Source organism: Watersipora subatra, chromosome 4, assembly GCF_963576615.1.
Source record: "Watersipora subatra chromosome 4, tzWatSuba1.1, whole genome shotgun sequence".
Taxonomy (NCBI): domain Eukaryota; kingdom Metazoa; phylum Bryozoa; class Gymnolaemata; order Cheilostomatida; family Watersiporidae; genus Watersipora; species Watersipora subatra.
The window spans coordinates 29947299-29969175 of NC_088711.1; the positions used below are offsets into that span (position 1 = coordinate 29947299).

The 21877-nt window shown below is 36.5% G+C and overlaps 1 protein-coding gene across 1 annotated transcript; it reads right to left on the reverse strand.

Moving 5' to 3' along the window:
• Window positions 1-202: 202 nt before the first annotated feature.
• LOC137394964 (deoxyribonuclease TATDN1-like) lies at window positions 203-21877 on the reverse strand. The gene is made up of 10 exons (XM_068081742.1): window positions 21752-21877; window positions 5260-5325; window positions 4448-4561; window positions 3963-4112; window positions 2205-2247; window positions 1878-2004; window positions 1466-1542; window positions 1299-1369; window positions 1047-1179; window positions 203-930 (listed from the first exon to the last, which is right to left on the reverse strand). Exons 1-10 carry the CDS (start codon window positions 21852-21854, stop codon window positions 834-836), a joined length of 981 nt encoding a protein of 326 aa, XP_067937843.1. The 5' UTR covers window positions 21855-21877; the 3' UTR covers window positions 203-833.

Below are 21877 nucleotides of genomic sequence, written 5' to 3' on the forward strand. Positions count from 1 at the left end.
TCGGGCACAGCAGTTCGTTCAGCAATAGAAGAGTTCATTATCACCGAGGGAGAGAGTTGTATCAAAAACAGTAATCACCTTTATTAGTTACAAATTGCGAGAGATGTGGACTGTTTTGTTACTGCATGTGCAGTATGTGAGAATATATATATCAATTTTTTTATAAATACAAACAAATAAACACGTTTATATTTTCTTTGCACTATTTTTATATTTGCATAATAAAATAAACAATTATCTATGCAACACAAAATCTGTATCAGATTGTTTTTCAATACGAATGGGTATATCGGATCGGTATCGAACAGGGCATCTCTATTTATGAGTATGTTTCTTACTTGAAAAAAGATGTACAGCCTTTTGCAATAAAAGAGTTTAAACTAGCTAACGTTCATCTCTAGCCAAACATTGTTCTATGTTCTCTTGGTTTCCTGAGGAAGTCCCACTACAGCATTTCATTCGTTGTACTTTCATCCATTTCATAGATGTGGAACTTGCTTTGTCATCAATTTCACGTACACGTGTATTTAGCATCAGTAAACTAAATGTATTCGAGTGTGGCAAAGATTTCGCCGTCCTTTTTTGCACTTGGCATATTTCGAGCTAGCGTAATAGATGTGTGAAATGTAATTGTGCAGTTAGATTTGCAGCAGCAGGTTACACATATTGTTTCATTTCATTTATTTTAGTAATGGAAGCATTCTGTAGGAACATCATATGAGTTTGGCCGATGCCCATATACTCCAAAACGACGGCACTGCATTTCTATACCCTCAGTCAAGGTGATGAATCGTGGCAGTTGTGCCTCTCTGAAGAATCTTAGTAGAACTTGGTCATAAATTAAATAGTTTCAAAGTATTTTTATACATTGTGTCTGCCAGTGTCTCGGCATCTTCTTTCCGTGCTCCAGCCATCACTTCCAGGACTTGTCTGTAAAGTATTCATTGCCCAAAACAGTGTTATGTATTTTAATGGATATCTTTAGTTGTTCACTTTCTAAAAAACTATCGATATCTTTCTAGCAAAATAAAACAATAAGTGCCTACACAATTTTGGATGGTTCGTTCCTCCCTTTGACCAGTACACCTTTTTCCCACTTGTCAGGTTTTTTTTCTGTGAAATTTGATTTCACATACTTGAATCCAGCGTGAGTTCGTTTGACATCGCACCAAGGAGCATCTAACAGTGGAACACTACTATAATTAATATTCTCAAACGCAAGACTTTCTCATCCTAGGTAATGATACAAATGCATAACGACTAAAGGCTTTTTTATTCGTTCTAAACTATGTGCATACCTGTCTCAATAAGCAGTCTGTTGGAGGGTATCGTCTTCATCGCTTCCAGATTTGCTTCTGTCTTTAATGAGCTAATGAGACAAATTCTTGTTGCTGAACACTGATATATGTACAAACTTCGTTTTGCATATTCAATAAACTGATGGGTATCATTTCATATCACTTACCAACCATTAATTCCAATGTATAGACCAAGTTGCAGGTATGCTGCTGCTTGCTCTGCTGTACCATCGAAGGAGTGTATCTGTCCGAATGAAAAATCTTACACAATGCATCTAGCATGAACGTACGGGTTTTGGTTTGATCCTTCAAATTTTCATTTACAACACCATATATGGAACGAATAACTGTCATGGTCAATCTGCTCAGAAAGCTCATGCCACAAGGCTCTATCGTTTTGGTTTTCAGTGAATATGTCCCAAAATTTACCCGAATATGCCTGGGCGTGAATTGTTAATGGAATAGAGAAATCTCTAAATCAATCCATCATAAGTATGTAGCACCATTTATTAAAAGGTTCTAAGTCTGAATACACTAATACATTGAATCATAGAGTAAACAACCCATTACTCTACTTACCACACCACCGCTGATCCTAGTTCGATTGGCAGTCAACATTCTCAGCATGTCATCAAATGCATTCCGGCAATGCAAGAACATTGGCAGTTGGGTGCTTTCTGCCAATTTGAATTGTTGTTCAAAGTACCTGCAAATATGCAGTATTCCACAAAAGAATTTAGCTCGCAAGTCTGACACAATGGCTTAACCAAGTGGTAGCAGCATATTATTTTAATATAACTTGAGTACCAAAGCTATTACATGTGTTGCACAGTTTTAGAGCCAAGTGGGCAGCCTTAGTTATTGCTGGTGAGCAAGCTAGTATGTGTGGTAATGTTAACAACTTACTTCAACTGCGTGCTCTTATCACAGAAATGTAGTCGGTCATAATCTAAAAACAAAAATTAATGCAATTTTATGCGCCACATCGTATCTAGTGACCTGCTGGCTAGCTCCAAATCGTATCTAGCAGGTTTTTGCATTAACATTACTATAGCTGCATGATTGAGTATTGAACATACATATGTAGAATCATCTCATTAAAGATGGTACTGCGGGAGTTCGGGGGAGAAATGAGAGAAAACATGGAAACCTCAAAATGAACTTTAATCAAACAAGAATGAAGAAATGCAGAGCAGAAATTTTATCACATGAAGTGAATATTTACATATAGGTCTATGTATATGTAGGAATTTTAATCCCAGTGATTAATGGTGTGGTAGTGAAGAGCAGCTTGACACTTTGCTACGTGTGCTTTAAGCCTATATGCATGACCTTGCATTACGACAGCACACTTATTACATTTTACCTTAAAACCTATGCCTTCTGTAGTTGGAGTGAAAAACTGCCAAACGGGATCCTGTTTTCGAGGCATTTGGAAATTCGAAACACGAAGAACTTGATAAACTTAATTCTAACAATGCAACTGCTTTGGCTTGTGCCTGCTAAATGAAACTTCGATGCAAACCTAAGCTTTTGCCCAAAAGGATTTTATTGTTTTAATTTCTAATTATAAGCTATCCTCTCAATTGCCAGACTTGAGAAAGTTTTCATTCATTATTAGAGATGATGGGATTAGTATATTTCATATGGTTTTCATATTTCATCAGTACAGAATCATCTCATCACTTGATAAAAGCAATTGAAAATGAAATTCGCTAACTCATTTTTGTGCTAGGATTTCACGTAGTTGCAAGTTAAGCTTCACCACCACCACGTGCTAAATGAACTTCCACAGCTGATAATTACATAGAATTGCGTTTCTACCACACAGGAACCACTAGGAGCTTAAAATATTGTTTTTCACAAAAAATAATAAAAAAACCAGCTTTTTTGGTTCGTTTAAACTGCGCCAGCCCTGGCAATGAGAGCAAAACAAAATTTCTTAAATGTTATATGCTGCATGTGCATTAAACCATTTAAGATGTTCTCACAATGTGGTTTGTGTATATTCAATACTAATATTAGGATCGAGAAACGCCAACCTATAGCATTCTGTAAATTGATACTGCAATTCAGTCGTTTTGCCTCAAAGAGCTAATTTTGACAATAATAATGAAGAAATGATAATGAAGAAAAAGTGCATGCAACAAATTTGTTAGTAATAAAATGTATTTTATTACTAAAATGTATTTTGGCCTTTGACTGATTACATATAATGATCAGATATTTACACGGATTTCAGTTCAGTCTTTTATTAACAAGGTTCGAATAATTAAAGGTTAATGAGGCACTCAAAATGCTGAAGTGTTGCAGTGTTATGTAACTAAATAACTAGAGAGATACTGGTTGGTGTGAATGATCACAATCACAACATCAACGATTCTCATAAAATTCTACAAAACGAGATGCAAACATTAGCTAAAATATTAAACATGTCGGATTTGAGACAACAACATAATGGCTGAAGGGTTGAAGATTTTTTAGCTTTTCACTAGCATATTTCATATAAAACCGGTTACAAGATGTGGGGTGATAACTGAATAGGCGGCAACATTGCAAGCTGAAATAATATTGTTTGTAGCGAGTTTCAATTTTAAGATAGTGTACAAACTGGATAGCTCAGTCATTTCGTGTTCGATAGAGTTTGCTAGATCTAAAACATACCTAGCCCACATTCGCCAATAGCGACTACTTTATCCGAGTTCTTCGTTACCAGCTCTAACAAGCTTGCCAAATATTTATGAGGTTCGTTGCCATGCTTCTCAAATTCTCCACATCTGGTTGGGTGGCAGCCCACCGTCGTGAATAGACGAGCTACAACAGGTAGTAATGCCCAACGAGTAAAAGCAACAAGAATTATGAATGTAGTTATAGAGTGATGTGCAATATAAACTGAGCACCAAACTACTGCAAAACTAAAATTCTCATTTACAATATTGTTACTCATTATGAGTTTAGTCAGTAGTCATAGATTATATATTTAATATAATTTAATATACAAATTAATCCTCATTTTGTCCTATGTTCACATATGTAAAGTAAAAAGCTGTAAAATTATGTTTTGAATGATTATGTAGGTTAAATTCTGACCATTTCATCTTTTAATGGTTGAAGATAACCTGTACACAGATATGTGCCAGACAACTTACAATCCTGCTGTGCCATTTCAATTGATTCTTTACAGTCTGCTAAAGATCCTCCGGTTATGAATATTTTGTCCACATGACCTTCATATGACCTCTGGAGTACATCGGCTAAGTCAGCTGTGCAATATTTAGCACGATTTTGCATATGCATAATAATCCTATAGCTAATAACATGGCAGTACCATTTAATGTTATAGAAAACACATTTTAAAAAAAATTAAAAAGACGTTATATTTTATATAAAAAAGAGTTTGTACTAATCATTGTAAATGCGGTTTAGAAAGCATGTGATTAGTCAGACCCCAATGAAACTTGCCCACCATTATAATCCGCACATGTTGCTAGTGGTAGTATATAGTTGCCAGTGGTGGTGGTATATATATATAGTATATAAAACTTTGAGAACAAGGATGTGTCAGTAAAAAAATGTGAGTTTCTTTAAAAATTGTTTTTTAATTTTCATCTGACTTTTTTTAATTTTCATCTGTGAAAAAATGCTAATTTCAATGAATAACTGAGAAGTTCAACAAACCTTGCACGAGATGACTACTCCAAATCAATCACACTGATTGTGTACGCCTCATTTTTGTTAATGAAGTACAGGGGGCAACCTTTATTGGCAGAGTTCGCCAATATTTTATTGGGCTTATGATAACAGTAAGCCTCATCATACATAAAAAGCAAGACAAAGTTTTAGAGAAAAGTCACATTTTCCAAAAATAATTTGCAAATACTTGTAGAGCTATTTTAAAATTACAAGCATGCAAAGCTAGTCGCAACATAAAACATGTCATGCAATTACTACGAAAAAATACCTTCATGCTTTTGTTTGCCATGGTAATGGCCTTGGTACATTCCATCTGTTAGGTTGGCTCCGATGTCTATAAAAATACATACATTCAAAATAAAATAATGCTTGTCATGTTACCTTAACGAGAAGACTGAAGCAATCATGACATTTCTCACAGCCGACTATAAAACTAAACAACAAGACAACTGTGGTCCTTTCAGCATGTATAATTATTTTTGTTTATTCGGATTTATTAAATCCTTGGATCACGCTTTATTTTACAAAAATACAGCAAAAGGTGTCTTTGAAAAACTAAAGTTTTTGTGAATTGCATAGACATAGGTAAGTAAGCATTTGTGATTGGCCTAAACATAGGTAAGTAAGCCTTTGGCTTATCAATATTCTCACCCGTAATAACATTATTTTCATGCAAGCATATTATACAATATTATATAATATTATACAATATTATATAATATTATACAATATTATATAATATTATACAATATTATAATGATGATCCCACAAAATTAAATGAAAGCTAATAAAATAGTAAAATACAAATTTTGTCAACTAATTCAAAATAGTAATACAACTTGATGATCAACATAAATTTTAAAAAAATTCATGGAGTTGTTATAAGCGCATTGCAGATATTAATAATTAAACATCTCTGATTCTGCAACCTTGAAAGCAGAATACATTTGATTATAAACAATTACAATAATCTGACAATTGCAGATTATATCCGTATTATATGAATTACAGATATAATCTGACAATTGCAGATTATATCCGTATTATATGAATTACAGATATAATCTGACAATTGCAGATTATATCCGTATTATATGAATTACAGATATAATCTGACAGTTGCAGATATAATCTGCAATTGATGACAACTCCCCTATTGATATTGCATAAGCATACGAATAAATAGATAAATATCCAGTTTTAATAGTTTGGCTTTAGTCAGAGTTCATTTTAAAAGATGCTTTTGCTAGCATGATTTTAGTTATTATTTCCATGCACCTTGCAATAATAACTGGGAACCAACAATCTATCTAGATTCGGCTTACAGCCATGACCATTAAACAATCAAATTGAATGTTTCATTAATTATTAACAAACCATTTATGTTTCCATCTAACCACCCCTTGTATTTCAATAGTCTGTCAATAGATATATTTACTAACCACCCCTTCTATTTCAATAATCTGTCAATAGATATATTTACTAACCACCCCTTCTATTTCAATAATCTGTCAATAGATATATTTACTAACCACCCCTTGTATTTTAATAGTCTGTCAATAGATATATTTACTAAAAGACTGGAATTAGCATGACTATTACATGTACATTTACTCAAAAAAGTAAATGCATGCATTATTTACAAGCAACGAGAAACTATTTATATATGGCTGGCTTCTTGATTGGCTGGTTTAGTTAGTGGTTAAAATCAAATGCAGTATATTAGTAATATTAAGTTAGTGGATATTTTACACTTGTTGTACTAGTAATTCTCTTTACACAGTCCTACCTTTGATAAATAGGTATAGATATAGACATTATTGTGTTCATTTCAAACACCCTTGGTTTTTTACAATTCGTTCATAGAAACTGTTGTTTAGTACTATTTTTTAGAGAATGACATTCTGTCAATTTTAATTCTTTAAAGATAAGAGAGTCTAAATATCAATTGGCCTTGCTTCATGGATGATATGAAGAATGGAAAGGAAATCATGAATAATTACACCTGTCTAGCAGTTAGATACAGAACATCCGACAATAAAGATATGGCGAGTTTCAGCTAATTGAAATGTGATGTATATTGATTTTCAGTTAATCTCACACCCTATTTTATATGATCACAAATCTCATAACATTATAGTTATCCATCCATGTTGATAATATTGTGAGATAGATCACTTTTTGCCACCTAAGAAATTTCATAGAACTGTATAGTGGAGCTTTCCATTTTATGTCATATTGCATTTAATGTGTCAGTCTGGCAAACAATTCACTGCATAATTGTGTGATTCGAGTAGTTCAAAAACCTAGTGTGGGAGGTTGCACTATTTAAACAATTATTTGTAATCCATAGGTTTTCGAATGTCATGTGTTGTTAGTAAAAATAAATCAAATCATTAGTCATTGCACCTTCAGTTCTGGATAACTTCAACTCGCAACTACTTATGTTGCTACTAGATTGATTTAAATCAATTCTTTGTGAAAGTTTGCAAAGAATATTAATAATTTTGATTAGTTAAACAACTCTCTCAAACCAATTATATAGTAATATATATATAGTAATCACAAAAAGCCATTTATTGTGTTCCTAAAGTATAGTCTTTAATAATACAGTGCACACTCAGGATATGATTCTGAGCCGTTCCAGGGTTGGCATCATATAGCGAAAAAATCGCATGTAGGGGTATAGAAATCATGTGCTGTAAATATTATAATTTAGTATTAACAAAATAGTATGTTAACCTTAGTAACCTAGGTCTAACAACACGCTCGATCTATTCTATCTACTCAAAAGTCATCCCAAGAATAAGTGACCAAGACATCATTTTCATGGAACTGGCCGTAAAACCAAACTACAGAAGCCAACACCGTAGAAAGGTTTGGCTTTATCACAGGACTGATTGGAAAGCAATGAGCAAGTTCTTGAGGCATATAGAGCGTTATGAACTGACATACCAAGCTTCACCTGATAATCTCTGGATTGAGCTGACACAGCTGCTCATGGATGCAATGGCTATGTTCGTCCCACACAAATAAACAAGACGCAATGACTCATGCCGATGGATTAATAAAGAGCTTCAGCATCTGCTAAAAAAACGCACCTCGTGCAAACGCTGCAAATGGAGGGGAACGTTACACCTAAAGAGCCAAACAGCTTGTACAGACAGTCGAAGAGACTTACGGAAAACACGTTCGTTCACAGGCTATTCACAGGCCTTGAAAAATCAAGAGATCAACTCTCCAAACGGTTCTGAACATCTGTCAAGCACAGACGATCTTCAGCAGTGTCAACTATCGGTTCACTGAAGAAAGGCAACACGCTTACTATCTCAGCTAAAGACTGAACGAAAATCCTAAATGAGCAGATTGCCCCTGTTTTTTCCTCTCCATCTGGTACATAGACTACAATCACCTCACACTGACATCTCGCATGAAACCACTAGTGATTGACAGTAACGGCATTTTGAAACAGCTTAGAACTCTCAACCCCAACAAGCTCCTGGCCCGGACGAAATCTCATCGAGAGTCCTCGAGGAATTGGTTGACATCATGGCTGTGCCTCTTACCACTCTCCACCAGCTGTCTCTTGACAAGGGTTCCGTTCCTGCAGACTGGAAGAGAACAAAAGTAAGGGTGAAGAAAAAGGGTGAACGACACATGCCAGCCAACTATCGACCAGTCAGTTTGACAGGCATCACCAGCAAGATAATAGAGCACATTGTTACTAGTCAACTCATGCTTTTGGCGGGGAAAATAACATCTCCTAATCAAATCAGCAATGCTTTCGCAAAAACCATGGGCGCAAGAAACAGCTGATTAAACTGGTGACTGACATTACCTACAATATGGACAATGGTCTGAAGACAGATGCCTGTGTGCTAGATTTCAACAAACTTTTCAGCAATGTCAACGACAACAAACGGTTGTTAAAACTGGCACACTATGGTGTTAGTCACCAGGTCATTTCTTGGGTTCACGACTCCCTGAGCGATCGCACACAGAGAGTGGTTGTGGAAGCTAAGGAGTCTGCTGAGGATGCAGTGACATCTGGCGTGCCTCAAGGCTCTGTGATCGTCTCAACGCTCTTCCTATATTACATCAATGATCTGCCAGACAGCCTGAGCTCGCAATGCAGGCTGGTTGCTGATGACACCACCGCATACAACACCTCCAATAAGGTCTCATCTCTACAGGCTGACTTAGACAGACTGGTAGAGTGGGAAAGGCAATGGGATATGGAATTTGGTCCTGCAAAATAGCAACTCCTCCCCTTCTCCCGGAAGTGAGTTCCCAATGATAAATCCGCTTGCGCAACACTAAAATACCCAGAGCTGAAAGAATCCGCATACCTTGGCGTGACACTTGACTGTATAATTCAGTGATAGTTTCATAACAATGGCACCGCCACCAAAGTGAACTCCACCATGGGTTTATCAGGCGCAACATCACCACAACATCGGAGAAGGTTAAAGTGATTGCATGCTTGTGCGAGGGTGCTGGAATATGCCTCAGCATCTTGAGATTCTGCACCAGACAGTACCTCTGAAAAAACTGGAGGCAGTGCAGCGGCGAGCCATGCATCTAATCTGTGGTGTCAGAACTGATAGAAAGACCAGTACTACCATCTCCTCCAGCGACTGCAGCTACTGCCACTATCCGCACGTCGATTTGTGAGACAACTTAATACCTTTAGTCAATGTCACCACTCAAACTCGGTAGTGTTGGATCGATACATCACACGTTCTAGTTTCGGCTTGTCGCGTAAACATCAGCACCAGTACTTCATACCACAGTCCAACATGCTACACCATCAGCGCTCTTTCTTCAATTGTACAGAAAAAGCTTGGAACTTACTACCATCCAATAGCAATCTTTTAGTTTGCATGTATTGTACTATAATTTCAACTTTGTTGCCGACCAAAATACAGGTTGCAGCTTAATACACAGGTAACTATAGTTACCTACAGTAATTTTATTGTATTTAATGGTTATGAACTGCAACAGAATGTAACATTATAACGAGTAGACATAAAATATAAACTTTGAATTTACTTCAAATATGTTTAGCTTACTAAACACACATACATGTACTTAAGGCTATGTTTTAGTATGCACTTTGAACTATTTTACTGAATTTGAACTTTTATCACTAAAATTTTATCACTCATCAGCTTCTGTTTTCGCTTTTACTATAACTTTTAGCAGATCTGTTTACAACCTTTTTAACCTAATTCTGCAAGAAAGCCCAAATAAAGTTGTCTGACTCCTAGCCTTTTGTTTGAAGGGATCGCAACTAGGGTCGCACGATAGCTAGAAAGTCGACTGCGATAATCAGTAGTTATTTTCTCGATATGAATATGTTGCCAATTTTCAGCCAATTAAAACATCGGAAACTTATATATCATTATCGAATAATAAAAAAGAATATAACCCGATAGTTTCGCAGATTCAGTCAAACTCGGATAACTCACCCTCAGATAGCTCGAACACATGGTTAACTCTAACGGATTTGTTTAGTCCATTCCCACGCTATAATAAATTTGCTTTAGATAACTCGACCTCAAATTGGTCAACTCGAACAGTTTTTTGCCCAACGGCTACTGCGACGGTTGTTATCGCTTTGGAATATCACTTTATTCCAAGCCATAGAGATAAACCTCAACTTTTAGTAGTTCTGAGACATCCTTATTACCATCGTCTGCAAAATATTTTTGTTAACGACTTTTCTAAAGGTTTGTAAAAAATCAAATTTTACTAAACATCCGCTTAGAGATGGCTCTCCGAAAGCAAGGAAAAGTGAGCTAACCTTCGAATAAACTTGGAAGAAAAATCGGCAAACATGACCTTGGTTAAAATGCTCAAAAGAAAAAGATGTCTTTTCTTCTGAGCAATTTAACAGCGATCAAGTTTGTCAATTTTAATCTGAAAACGTCCTGGCAATCACATCACCTAAAAAGACAATCAAATCTCAAGTGGTAGAAAAGTCTCTATACTTTCTGATTAAATTTTTTTTTAACTCTACAGTAGAAGCCTTTTAATTTGCAACAAGCCATCTATGCATTTGATTTATATCTAGTTTGTATATGTACATTTATCTACTAATAAATACATGGACTTGTGACAGTGCTCTGATAACTTGAACGCTCTGATAACTTGAACACTATCATTCGGTCCCGTGAAGTTTGAGTCATCCTAGTTTGCCTGTAGTTTTTATTGATTTTTCAGCAGATTTTTTTCTGCAGCTTTTCCTTTTCTGATTCCTTCCTACAATCCTCGATCTTTTCAGGCACGATAATACGATAGTTTTACCAGCTGCCAAGTGATGCGATAACTATCGGTGAACTCCATTATGAACACACCCTCCATGTGAACGCCACCGATAGCTATTGCTCTCGGTGGGACAATTCCAATGATAGTCGATCACACCTTTTCAAACTATATATGCCATCCCTAATCGCAACTCCACCTTTGCTACTGGTTTTAAAGGGAAAATATTACTGTGTTACACACGAGAATTGTTGAACTGAGAGAAATCGGTATTTGAGTCTCTTTCAGGCATTGTGAAAATATATATTTTCGGCAAACAGCATTAAAGATGTGGTTGCGTCAAAAAAGTCGATTTAATGAAATTAAGACCAATAAAAGGCTAAAACATCTGCTACAATTTGATGTCATTTTTGTCTATGTAGACTAACCCTGTTCAGAGCTATATGCGTTTGAATGAGGCCATATTTTAAAAAGCTCAGATTCCAGCGGGTGCTTCATTCATGACGTAACGAGTCATACATCTGAAAAGAGTCCACGAGCAATAAATATAAGAATGCTTCATTAGCCAATCATCAGCATGAAATTTTTATATTGGTCGTAATAAATGTTATCACTGGTTAAATGCGTTGCCTGTGATCTCAAAGTTAGGGATTTTACTCTATTATTAAATCCCATCGACATCGACTAAATTAGTAAATTAATTAACATCGTTACTTTAATGAATTACTCGATTGACACATTTTATTGATGAACAACAGAATTGTAAAAATGCTTCCAGTTACTGCAAAGGTGACTCTGAGTTTTCTGAGCATCAGGTGGTTAAAGTTTGGGACAGACAGCTTATAGTTAGCGCTAACAGGCGTTAGCAGCGTTATGCTACAGAGGAAGATAGGAGAATGGAGGTAAATTTATTTTTTAATTTGAGCTTCCTATAGATATACTGTTGTGTTTACATTGAGATTATCTTTTCTTGTTTGAGGTTATAATGTAATTTCCTGTGTGCGCGTGCGAGATATGAAGGCAAAGTGAGTTATTGACGGCTTCTTTTTAATCCATAGCATCTAGCAACACAATGGCTTAGATTGGTGAATATACTAAAGGTAATAATTTTAATACTCATGAATACATTTACTAATTGAGAGAATTATGACTTTTTGCTACCACCAATCACCGTTTTATAATTTTTTATTGCTTCACCTAGCTATATTTGCTTTAAATTTTCTTTGGTAGTTTTAGCTAGTAAATTAGCTTTATGATTTGACTTGAGATGTTCACTCCTCACTTGCAGAAAGTGAGATGTTCACTTCTCACTTGCAGAAAGTGAGATGTTCACTTCTCACTTGCAGAAAGTGAGATGTTCACTTCTCACTTGCAGAAAGTGAGATGTTCACTTCTCACTTGCAGAAAGTGAGATGTTCACTTCTTACTTGCAGAAAGTGAGATGTTCACTTCTTACTTGCAGAAAGTGAGATGTTCACTTCTCATTTGCAGAAAGTGAGATGTTCACTTCTCACTTGCAGAAAGTGAGATGTTCACTTCTCACTTGCAGAAAGTGAGATGTTCACTTCTCACTTGCAGAAAGTGAGATGTTCACTTCCCACTTGCAGAAAGTGAGATGTTCACTTCTCACTTGCAGAAAGTGAGGAAAACTGATTGATCAATGCACAACTTCCAGAACCGAAGCTTCGAATCATTGGCATACTTACGCTTTTGTTAAACATTTATTCATTGTTAAAATTACACTCGAATCTAACTCCCAGTTTAAAAGATTTCAGTAGATACGCATTAGAATGGCATACATGTATCTATGAATGACATATTTATTGCATTTGTTTTATTTATTACAGGATGTTTATGTGATCCCACCAGCGAAGCGGGTTTGTCAGTGTGGAAACTGCCATAAATGGGAAAGAGAGACTTGAATGTGTGCTGCATAAACCATGATATTTTGTTTGAGTTTGCTGCAGTAAATGAATTTGTCCTATTATATGAGCCGAAACTATGTGAGTGGCCACGGTTTGGATGGATATTTCTAATAAAGGCTTTATGCCGAAACGAAAATTTTTTTGCTTGCAAAATTATATAATAAAATATTATTGTTGAGGATGATGCAAAACATGATTTGCAGAACATTGAATACATCATAGCCCCATTGACACCTGTGCTGAAATATTGTCTGATGGATAAATTTATGAAGTGTAATCAGAGCTGAAACGACAGGTACTCTTGCATAGCTCGACTACTGCTTGAATCAACTAATCAAATGTGACCGGGGAATTTTTTTCTACAAATTGATACCAATAATGACTCGATAACATTGACTATACAATGTACATGAATTTTAGGGACGCAGTTGGTTTCGCCACATATTATTTTCAAAGACGCAGCTTGCTTATTTTACTACTTAACTATAGTTTCCGGTGTGATAGCGACGGAACCGTGCTGAGTCAAAGACCTTATTCTACTTAGTTTGATTGACATAATTACCGTAGACTGGTAGAATTGGTAGTCGATGCTAAGATGTTTACACAGCATTTAGAGGAAGCTAATATGACCAGTTTTTAATTTCCCTTATTTGAGGCGTTTGAGACATTGATAATAATGTATCTGTAGCTGCATTTAAAATTTTATTTTAGCCAACATGAGCAAATACAAGATAAAATATATGCCAATAGAGCCGGGTAGGACTAGACTTTTATCGCAATAGCCTATGTAAATACGAGAGATAGAGACAGGTTGTATCACACGTTACATCATTTTGGGCAAGTCTGGGCATGTTTTTTTTTGCCTGAGCGTTTTTACAGCGATCAATTTTTTTTATTTTAATCTTTAAATATCTTGACAATGAGATTGCCTAATACAACAAACAACATATCAACTGATAGACAAAAAAATACTTTCTTTTAAAATCAACTCAAATTTAACGCAACCACATCTTTAAAGTAGCTTTATTAGTTTGATGTACGTAATAAGCACATTGACTGCCAAATTTGAACTCAAACAAAAATTTTGTTAAATTCGTATAGTGACATAAGATTCGTGTAGTGAGGTGAAAAAAGTATCATGTTACACTTCTTAAGGTAGAAAATCGTATAGTATGGTAATCCTATTCTGAGGGTGCACTGTACTGCCTTTATTGAAAACTCCATACGATTTTAGATTTTTTTGGATTCCTGCTTTTTAGAATTGATTGTTGCAATTAGAAAAAAAACAAACTTGACATGAATGTACCACGATGTTGTATGCCATCTAGTGGCCGTATGGTACAGATGCCACTTGAAATAGGAAAGCAAGATTTTAATATCAGTTGCATATTAGACCAATAAGCTACAGCGGTGTAAAATTTGATCAGACTTTATTTACCATTTAAAAATACAAATGGGGTGAGTGATACAGATATAAATAATGCAGATATTTCAGTGCGGATCTAGCAAAAAAGAAGTTCATTTCTGTTTCATAACCAATGTTTTGGAACTTTCAAATGAAGCATTAAAATTCAACTATTGCAACGAGCACTTTTGCTTAGGTACAATCTCTCTAGGCATCTTTAATGCAAAAGCTGGAATTTGCTTTCACTTTCGAAATTTTGTTCAGATCAGTTATTTAAACGTTGACTTGCAACAAAATTCATATTACAATTATGTTGTATCAAAAGATTCACGATGTCTTACTCTGCTGTGTTGTAAGGGCAAAATATGTGGAAATGTGATTACAAGCTCTTAAAAGCTAAAAAACGAACAGTTAATCGCAGTCATCACGAAAACGCCATAGATTGGAATCCCTTTCCAAAACGGCTCAAATTGGATGTAGTTGAACACGATGGCTTCTGTTTACACATTCATGCAACCTCATTAGTCAAAATATTTTCACAAATATACTTAACACATTCAATAAAACCATGTCTATTGTCCTTACGCGTCTATTTCATCCTCATTGTTATGCTATTACTTTGATAACTGATATCTCAAAGCCTACCATAACAATTTGCATAACTTTTCAACCTTAGCTTGAAGGAGTGCATATCATCCTCTGATAAACATGAGGAGCCTGTTGGTCACCTGTGATAGTCGAAAAATGTTGCAGAAATTGTTCGCGTTATTTGGCAGGAAGTATGGGACACATACTCAGATTACGACTAGACGATTAGACCAGGCTGAAACAAAACAGTAAAGTAGCGAGCATCTATATTTGATACAAGCTTTTCTGAAGAACCCAAAGTGTTTGCCATAAACTAGTGCTACGAGACGTTTTATATTGAGCCTTTTAGTGGCCTTAATTTCGTGTCATAACATCATGTGTCAAAACAATAACCACAACGTTTGAGAATGTCATCAAAATAAAGGGATTCTAAACTATGGCATTTTGGTGATGGCTGCGATTAACTGTTCGTTTTGAGCTTAAAAGAGCTTGTAATCACATTTCCACATATTTTGCACTTACGATACAGCAGAGTAAGACATGGTGAATCTTTTGATACTTAATAATTGTAATATGAATTTTGTTGCAAGTCAACGTTTAAATAACTGATCTGAACAAAATTTGGTACTCACTAAAAGGCAAATTCCAGCTTTTGTATTAAAGATGCCTAGAGAGATTGTACCTAATCTATAAACAATTAGGACTTCAGCAATCTTATTCCCAGATCTGTATCCAAATCAAGGATTTCAATATTTTAAAGAAATTCTGTTTGCGGCAATTGAAATTTATCTTTCACTTGATTTGTTCATATTTACAAGTGAAAGAGTGATTAGAATTCAATAAATAAAGATTGAAGCATATGTTCCCATGAATCTGTGTTATTGATTAATCTATTGGTGATAAAACGGAAGTAAAGGTTAACCAGGATGCTTTCACCTGTTATTTTGAAATAAATTTCAAAATCTATCTGTGTTCTTATAAAATGATAAACCTTGACATAAGAGTAAACGCTATGTTCCGTAATGAAAATTATATTTTCCGGCAGTGGGTCAGTTGATGTTTGTGACTCAAACATAAATACTTGATAATTATAAGTTGGCGGCTCAATGCATCTGTTTTATCAAACTGGTTTTTGGGCCATAACGATATACAAAACAAGTTTTTAGGTTACCGTTTTTTTCTGTGTCATTCAACTTTGTACTAGTGCAGTTAGACTAATCAACATTAAATATAAATCAACTGCTGATACTCACTAACATTCGCTCCTATTTAATATTAACTTGCACATCATAAAACATGGTGCCCCGAGTGAGGAGTAAAAGTAATAACTAAGAAGTCGATCGTACTCATCAGAAAACCTACATACCTCCAATGACATACAGCAACATGGCTGAGACCACCGATTTCCTCATTCCCAAGCCACTACAAGATGGAACTGATTTATCAGATCAATGGACACAATTCAAGGAGGAGTTTGGCGATTACCTTATCGCAGCTGAGAAATCGAAAAAAAGTGATGTCATCTAAATAGCCATTCTTCTTCGATGCATAGGACCCAGAGGAGTTGACGTTTTTAAGAGCTTCAAAAACGAAACTGGAAAGTCAAAAGATGACTATGCTGATGTGATTGAAAAATTTGTTCAATTCTGTACCAAACAATCCAACAAAATCATCAAAAGACACCAACTACTCTCCCCTGAACAAGGAAATCTATCAATAGCCGAGTATGTCACATCACTACAAAAATTAGCCAGAGATTGCAGCTTAAAAGATATGTACGACGACCTCATGATGCAAGCGCTACTATTGAGGATTAACGACAAAAGGTTAAAGAGGAAATTCTTGGAAGAATTTGAAGACCTCGCCTTAGAAAATGCTTTCAAGAAGTGAAAGACTTCAGAGAGTTCCCAAGCAGACCTAAAGGTGATCAAAACAGACGGAGGGTTTGTTTAAGTAGTGGACAATAATCAATTCAACCCTAACAACAGAAAACCTAACTCCAAGTCGAAATATATGTCAAACTGTGGCAACTGTGGAACTTCTCACGAACCACGCAAATATCCGGCATATGGCAAACAATGCTCAAAATGCAAGAAGTTCAACCACTTTCAAGAATTATGCAGATCGAAAAAAGGCTGCAAACTACACCTGGTGTCAGAGGGAACAACTGCAGAGGACGAAGACAATGAGTCCAGTGACTCCCTTAGGTCCAGTGACTCTCTTGGACAGCTGTTGCTGAGCAACAACAGGTTACCAACACTGCAGCTTTATGATGGAACCGAAACTAAACAATAGGGAGATGTGAAGTTGAGATGAACCAACAACACCTCAAGTTCTATGTGGTCAAAACAGCGAACATGAGTCTACTTTCTCTAGATGCCTGCCTAGACTTAGGACTGCTAACAGTCAACAGAGAAAGGGCGAACGTGATCACTGACTCGCAAAACAATGGACTACACAACATACTGACACAACATGCTAATGTGTTCGAAGGAGTAGGCTGTCTGCCGGGTTAATACCGCATCGAGTGAGACACTAGCGTTACTCCAACCCAATGTCGCAACAGAAAAGTTGTACTTTCAATGAGACAATATCTCAAACAGAAACCACAATCACTAGCAGACAACCAGATAGTTGCCAAAGTAGATCATCAACACATTAGCTAAAAGAAAACCCAATGGAAAGTTACGAGTGTGCATCGATCCAGCCAATCTGAACAAAGCCATAAAGCGTAACCACTTCCCTAAGCCCACCCTAAAGAACGTGTTACCAGAACTACACGGAGTTTAAATATTCTCGCTATGCGATGCCAAAGACGGGTTCCTCCAGGTTAAACTGGATAAAGTGTCCAGCAACCTTACCACTGTTTGGACTCTGTTTGGAAAATACAAGCGGCTTCGCATGCCATTCGGGCTATCTTCAAGCCCTGAAGAATTTCAGAGACGACTCTCAGATACACTCGCCGGTCTGGATGATGTGATGAAAGTGGTAGATGACATACTCCTCTATGGAAAAGGAGAAACAACTGAGAGAGCCACCCAGGACCACAACAACAAGCTTAAATGATTGTTAGAACGAGCCCAACAGATAAACCTCAAACTGAATAAGGAGAAGTGCAGATTTTTAATAAATGAACTGACATATATTGGCCACATCATCTCAAGAGAGGGAATTAAAAAGGACCCCAAGAAAACTAGCGCCATTCAAGACATGGTGAAACCAAAAGATGGAGATGCAATTCGACGATTCTTAGGCCACATCAACTATTTGTCCAAATTCATCCCCAACTGTTCAGCCGAAACCGAACTTCACAGAAGACTGATTGGAGCAAAAGGAGACCATTTTAACTGAGGAAAAGACCAAGATCAAGCATTCGTCAAACTCGAGCACCTAGCTACCGCAGACACCATACTGCAATATTTCAAGGTAAACGACCCAGTCATCATACAAACCGACGCATGCTCTGAAGACCTAGGCGGAGCTCTGCTGCAAAATGGCAAGCCAGTAGCTTACGCATCCACAATTCTAACAGGCAGCGAGCGTAACTATGCACCTATTAATAGAGCTGGAGCTACCAGACATTGTGTTTGCCATGAAAAGATTTGATCAATATGTTTTGGCAACCCTGAGGTGACAATACACACAGACCCTGAGCCACCAATTCCAATATTCAACAAGACCCTCTTAAAAGCTCCAAAGGGACTACAAGCAATGCTGCTAGCTTTACGGAGATATCTAGCACACATCGTCTACAAACCTGGATCTCAGCAAATTACTGCTGACATGCTATCTCATGCGCCGGTCCACAAATCAACACAAAGTGAAATCCCTGAAGGGCAGATTTTTCAAATACAGTCATTCTTATCAGATCTAGATATTGCAAACCTGCTCCAAAACTTACCTGTGTCAGACAAAACTTATGGAGGCATCAAAGCAGCCACTAAAGCAGAGCTTGAGCAACAAGCAGTCAAAAGTCTTATTCTCCAGGGATGGCCCGACAAACAGATAGGACTACAGAAAAACCTCAAACCGTACTTCCATCTTCGAGATCAACTCACAGTACTAAATGGTGTCATATACAAAGGTTCTCAACTGGTAATCCCTACAATATACCGACCCACTATCCTGAAGAAACTCTATGCCAGTCACCAAGGTACAGCAGCAACACTTAGGCAAGCCAGATCGTGTGTTCTGGCCACAAATGTCAGAAGGTATCAAGAAACACATTGAGCTTTGTGTTCCGTGTGCGATGGATTCCCCGCTACAGCAGGAGACTACAGAACCATGACAATCCAGGCACCCCCTAGAGTAAGATAGGCATGGACTTGTTTACACTTGACAACAAAAACTACCTAGTAATGGTCGACTACTTCACAGATTTCTTCGAATGTGAACACCTGAAGGGTACAACTACAAAGTCAGTGATCAAAGCCTCGAAGAAGACATTCGCCAGATATGGCATCCCTGATGTAGTTCAGTCCAACAATGGACCCCAGTTTACTGCCTCAGAATTCATAGCATTCAGTTAAACGTGGGGTTTCCAACACACAACAAGCTCACCAGAACACCAACAGTCCAATGCTAAAGCGGAATCAACAGTTAAAATTCTGAAGCAAATGAGGAGAGCTGAAGATCCCTTCATTGCCCTTCTAGAATACAGAAACACACCTATGGCAGGAATGACCTCCTAACCCGCAGAGAGGATGTTCGGGAGGCCAACCAGATCAGTGCTCCCAACAGGACTTTCAGATTACAATCCCACACAAGATAACATACTTAGAGAGAAGGCAGCCAAGAAGCTTACTACACAGAGAAGCTACAACAAAAAAGCAAAGGATCTTGTTCCTCTGTTCATTGGCTCACCTGTCATCAAGAACATTCAAAACACAAAAAATCAATGGAGCCGAGGCAAAATTATTGAGACTCCCAGATCGATCATATACTATTCTAAATGAAGAAACTGGCAATCTCATTCGAAGAAACAGAGTAGATCTGAGAGAAATGTTTACCGAATCTTCAGGGCCACAGCAGCCATCAGCTGTCACAGCTGATTCCACCACAGCAACACACCGGGATGAAACTAGGCAGTCAACAACACCAAGTCTAGTTGGACATCCAGATGCAGATGAACCACAAGCAGCTACTACCTGTAACAACCCGGTCACATAAGATACGACGAAAACTCATGAACTAAGACCCAAACGATCCATACATCCGCCAACCAAATACCAAGATTTTGTGATGCAGTAATAGCCACAGTGCGAGATCCAACTAAAGAAACACTGATGATATTGCTTATTGCGGCAATCAAAATAGGGTGTTCAAACAACCATTGCAAAATTACTATGTTGTTAAAAAAAAGGAGATGTTGATGTTTGCGACTCGAGCATAAATACTTCATAATTAGAAGTTGTCCACTCAATGTATCAGTTTAAACAAACTTTTTTTGATAAAACAGATACAGATTTTGGTTTTTGGGCCATCACGATATACGCACAAAATAAGTTTCTGTGTTACCGTTTGTTTCGGTGTTCTTCAACCTTGTACTAATGCAGTTAAACTAATCAACATTAAATATAAATCAACCGCTGATACTAACATTCACTCCTGTTTAATATTAACTTGCACATCATAAAGCAGGCCCATGGCTGAAAAATCTCAATTGCTAAATGGCAGACCGTTGCATTAACAAATATGAGTATGCAAGTTTAACCATTTGGAGCCACTAACTTTCATTATTCGTTTTTCATGTGATACTGAGTTTGTTAATTCAAATTTATACATGAATTATTCAATTGTATTAGTAAATGCAGTCTTCGAGTATAGATAATAATCCTATAATAACGGCCTATGAATCATTATAACATCATAGTTCAAGAGATTGACAAAAAACTGACGATAAGATATGAATGGTTAAATGTAGAAACTCATATTTTATCAATCTTATGAGACAATTTTATCTATCTGATTTGCTTCTTGTAAGTTTTTGCACTCAATCGTTTGCCAATATTGTCAAATTATTATTTTATTATTCAGGACTTGAATTTTACTCATTACGCATGTACTTTGATGAATATAATTTGACATGATGAACTTTATTTTATTTATGTTAAATCAGTTTTAGTTGATTTGATTTCAAGTAAAAACGCAATTTAACCACTCTTATGCTTTTTCTACAGCTACAATGTCTTTTTCTAAGCAAATCGGTACCAAATTAAGCAGTTCCCTTCGAGTATACTAAAGTAAACTTAAAATATTTTCCACAATCACGACTAACAATGAATTGGCCTAGCTGATATAATTCCCTTTCAGTAAGCAGAAATTATATATACACTTCCATGCTAAAGCCCATGTCGAATTTGGGCAGAGCATACGTATTATTTGGATTAGGATAGTTTATAAAGCACATTGATTGGCTACCATAATAACGCACATCAGCAGTAAAAAACATATTTTTGTACAGCACACTCAAAAGCAGCGATAAAAGAGAGCTGGTTCTAAAAGGTACAAAAATGCGTTATTTGCGTAAAACTTCACAGTACTTTAGTTATATCTACTCGTATCCATATACGAACCAATGAACTTCGGCATAGTGGACATAGATTTTTCAACAATCCATCCTTTCAAACCGAGAAAAATTGCTAGAATTTGTGTTCCACGTATCGGGTACATGCACATAAAGTCAGTACATTCGGTAAAAG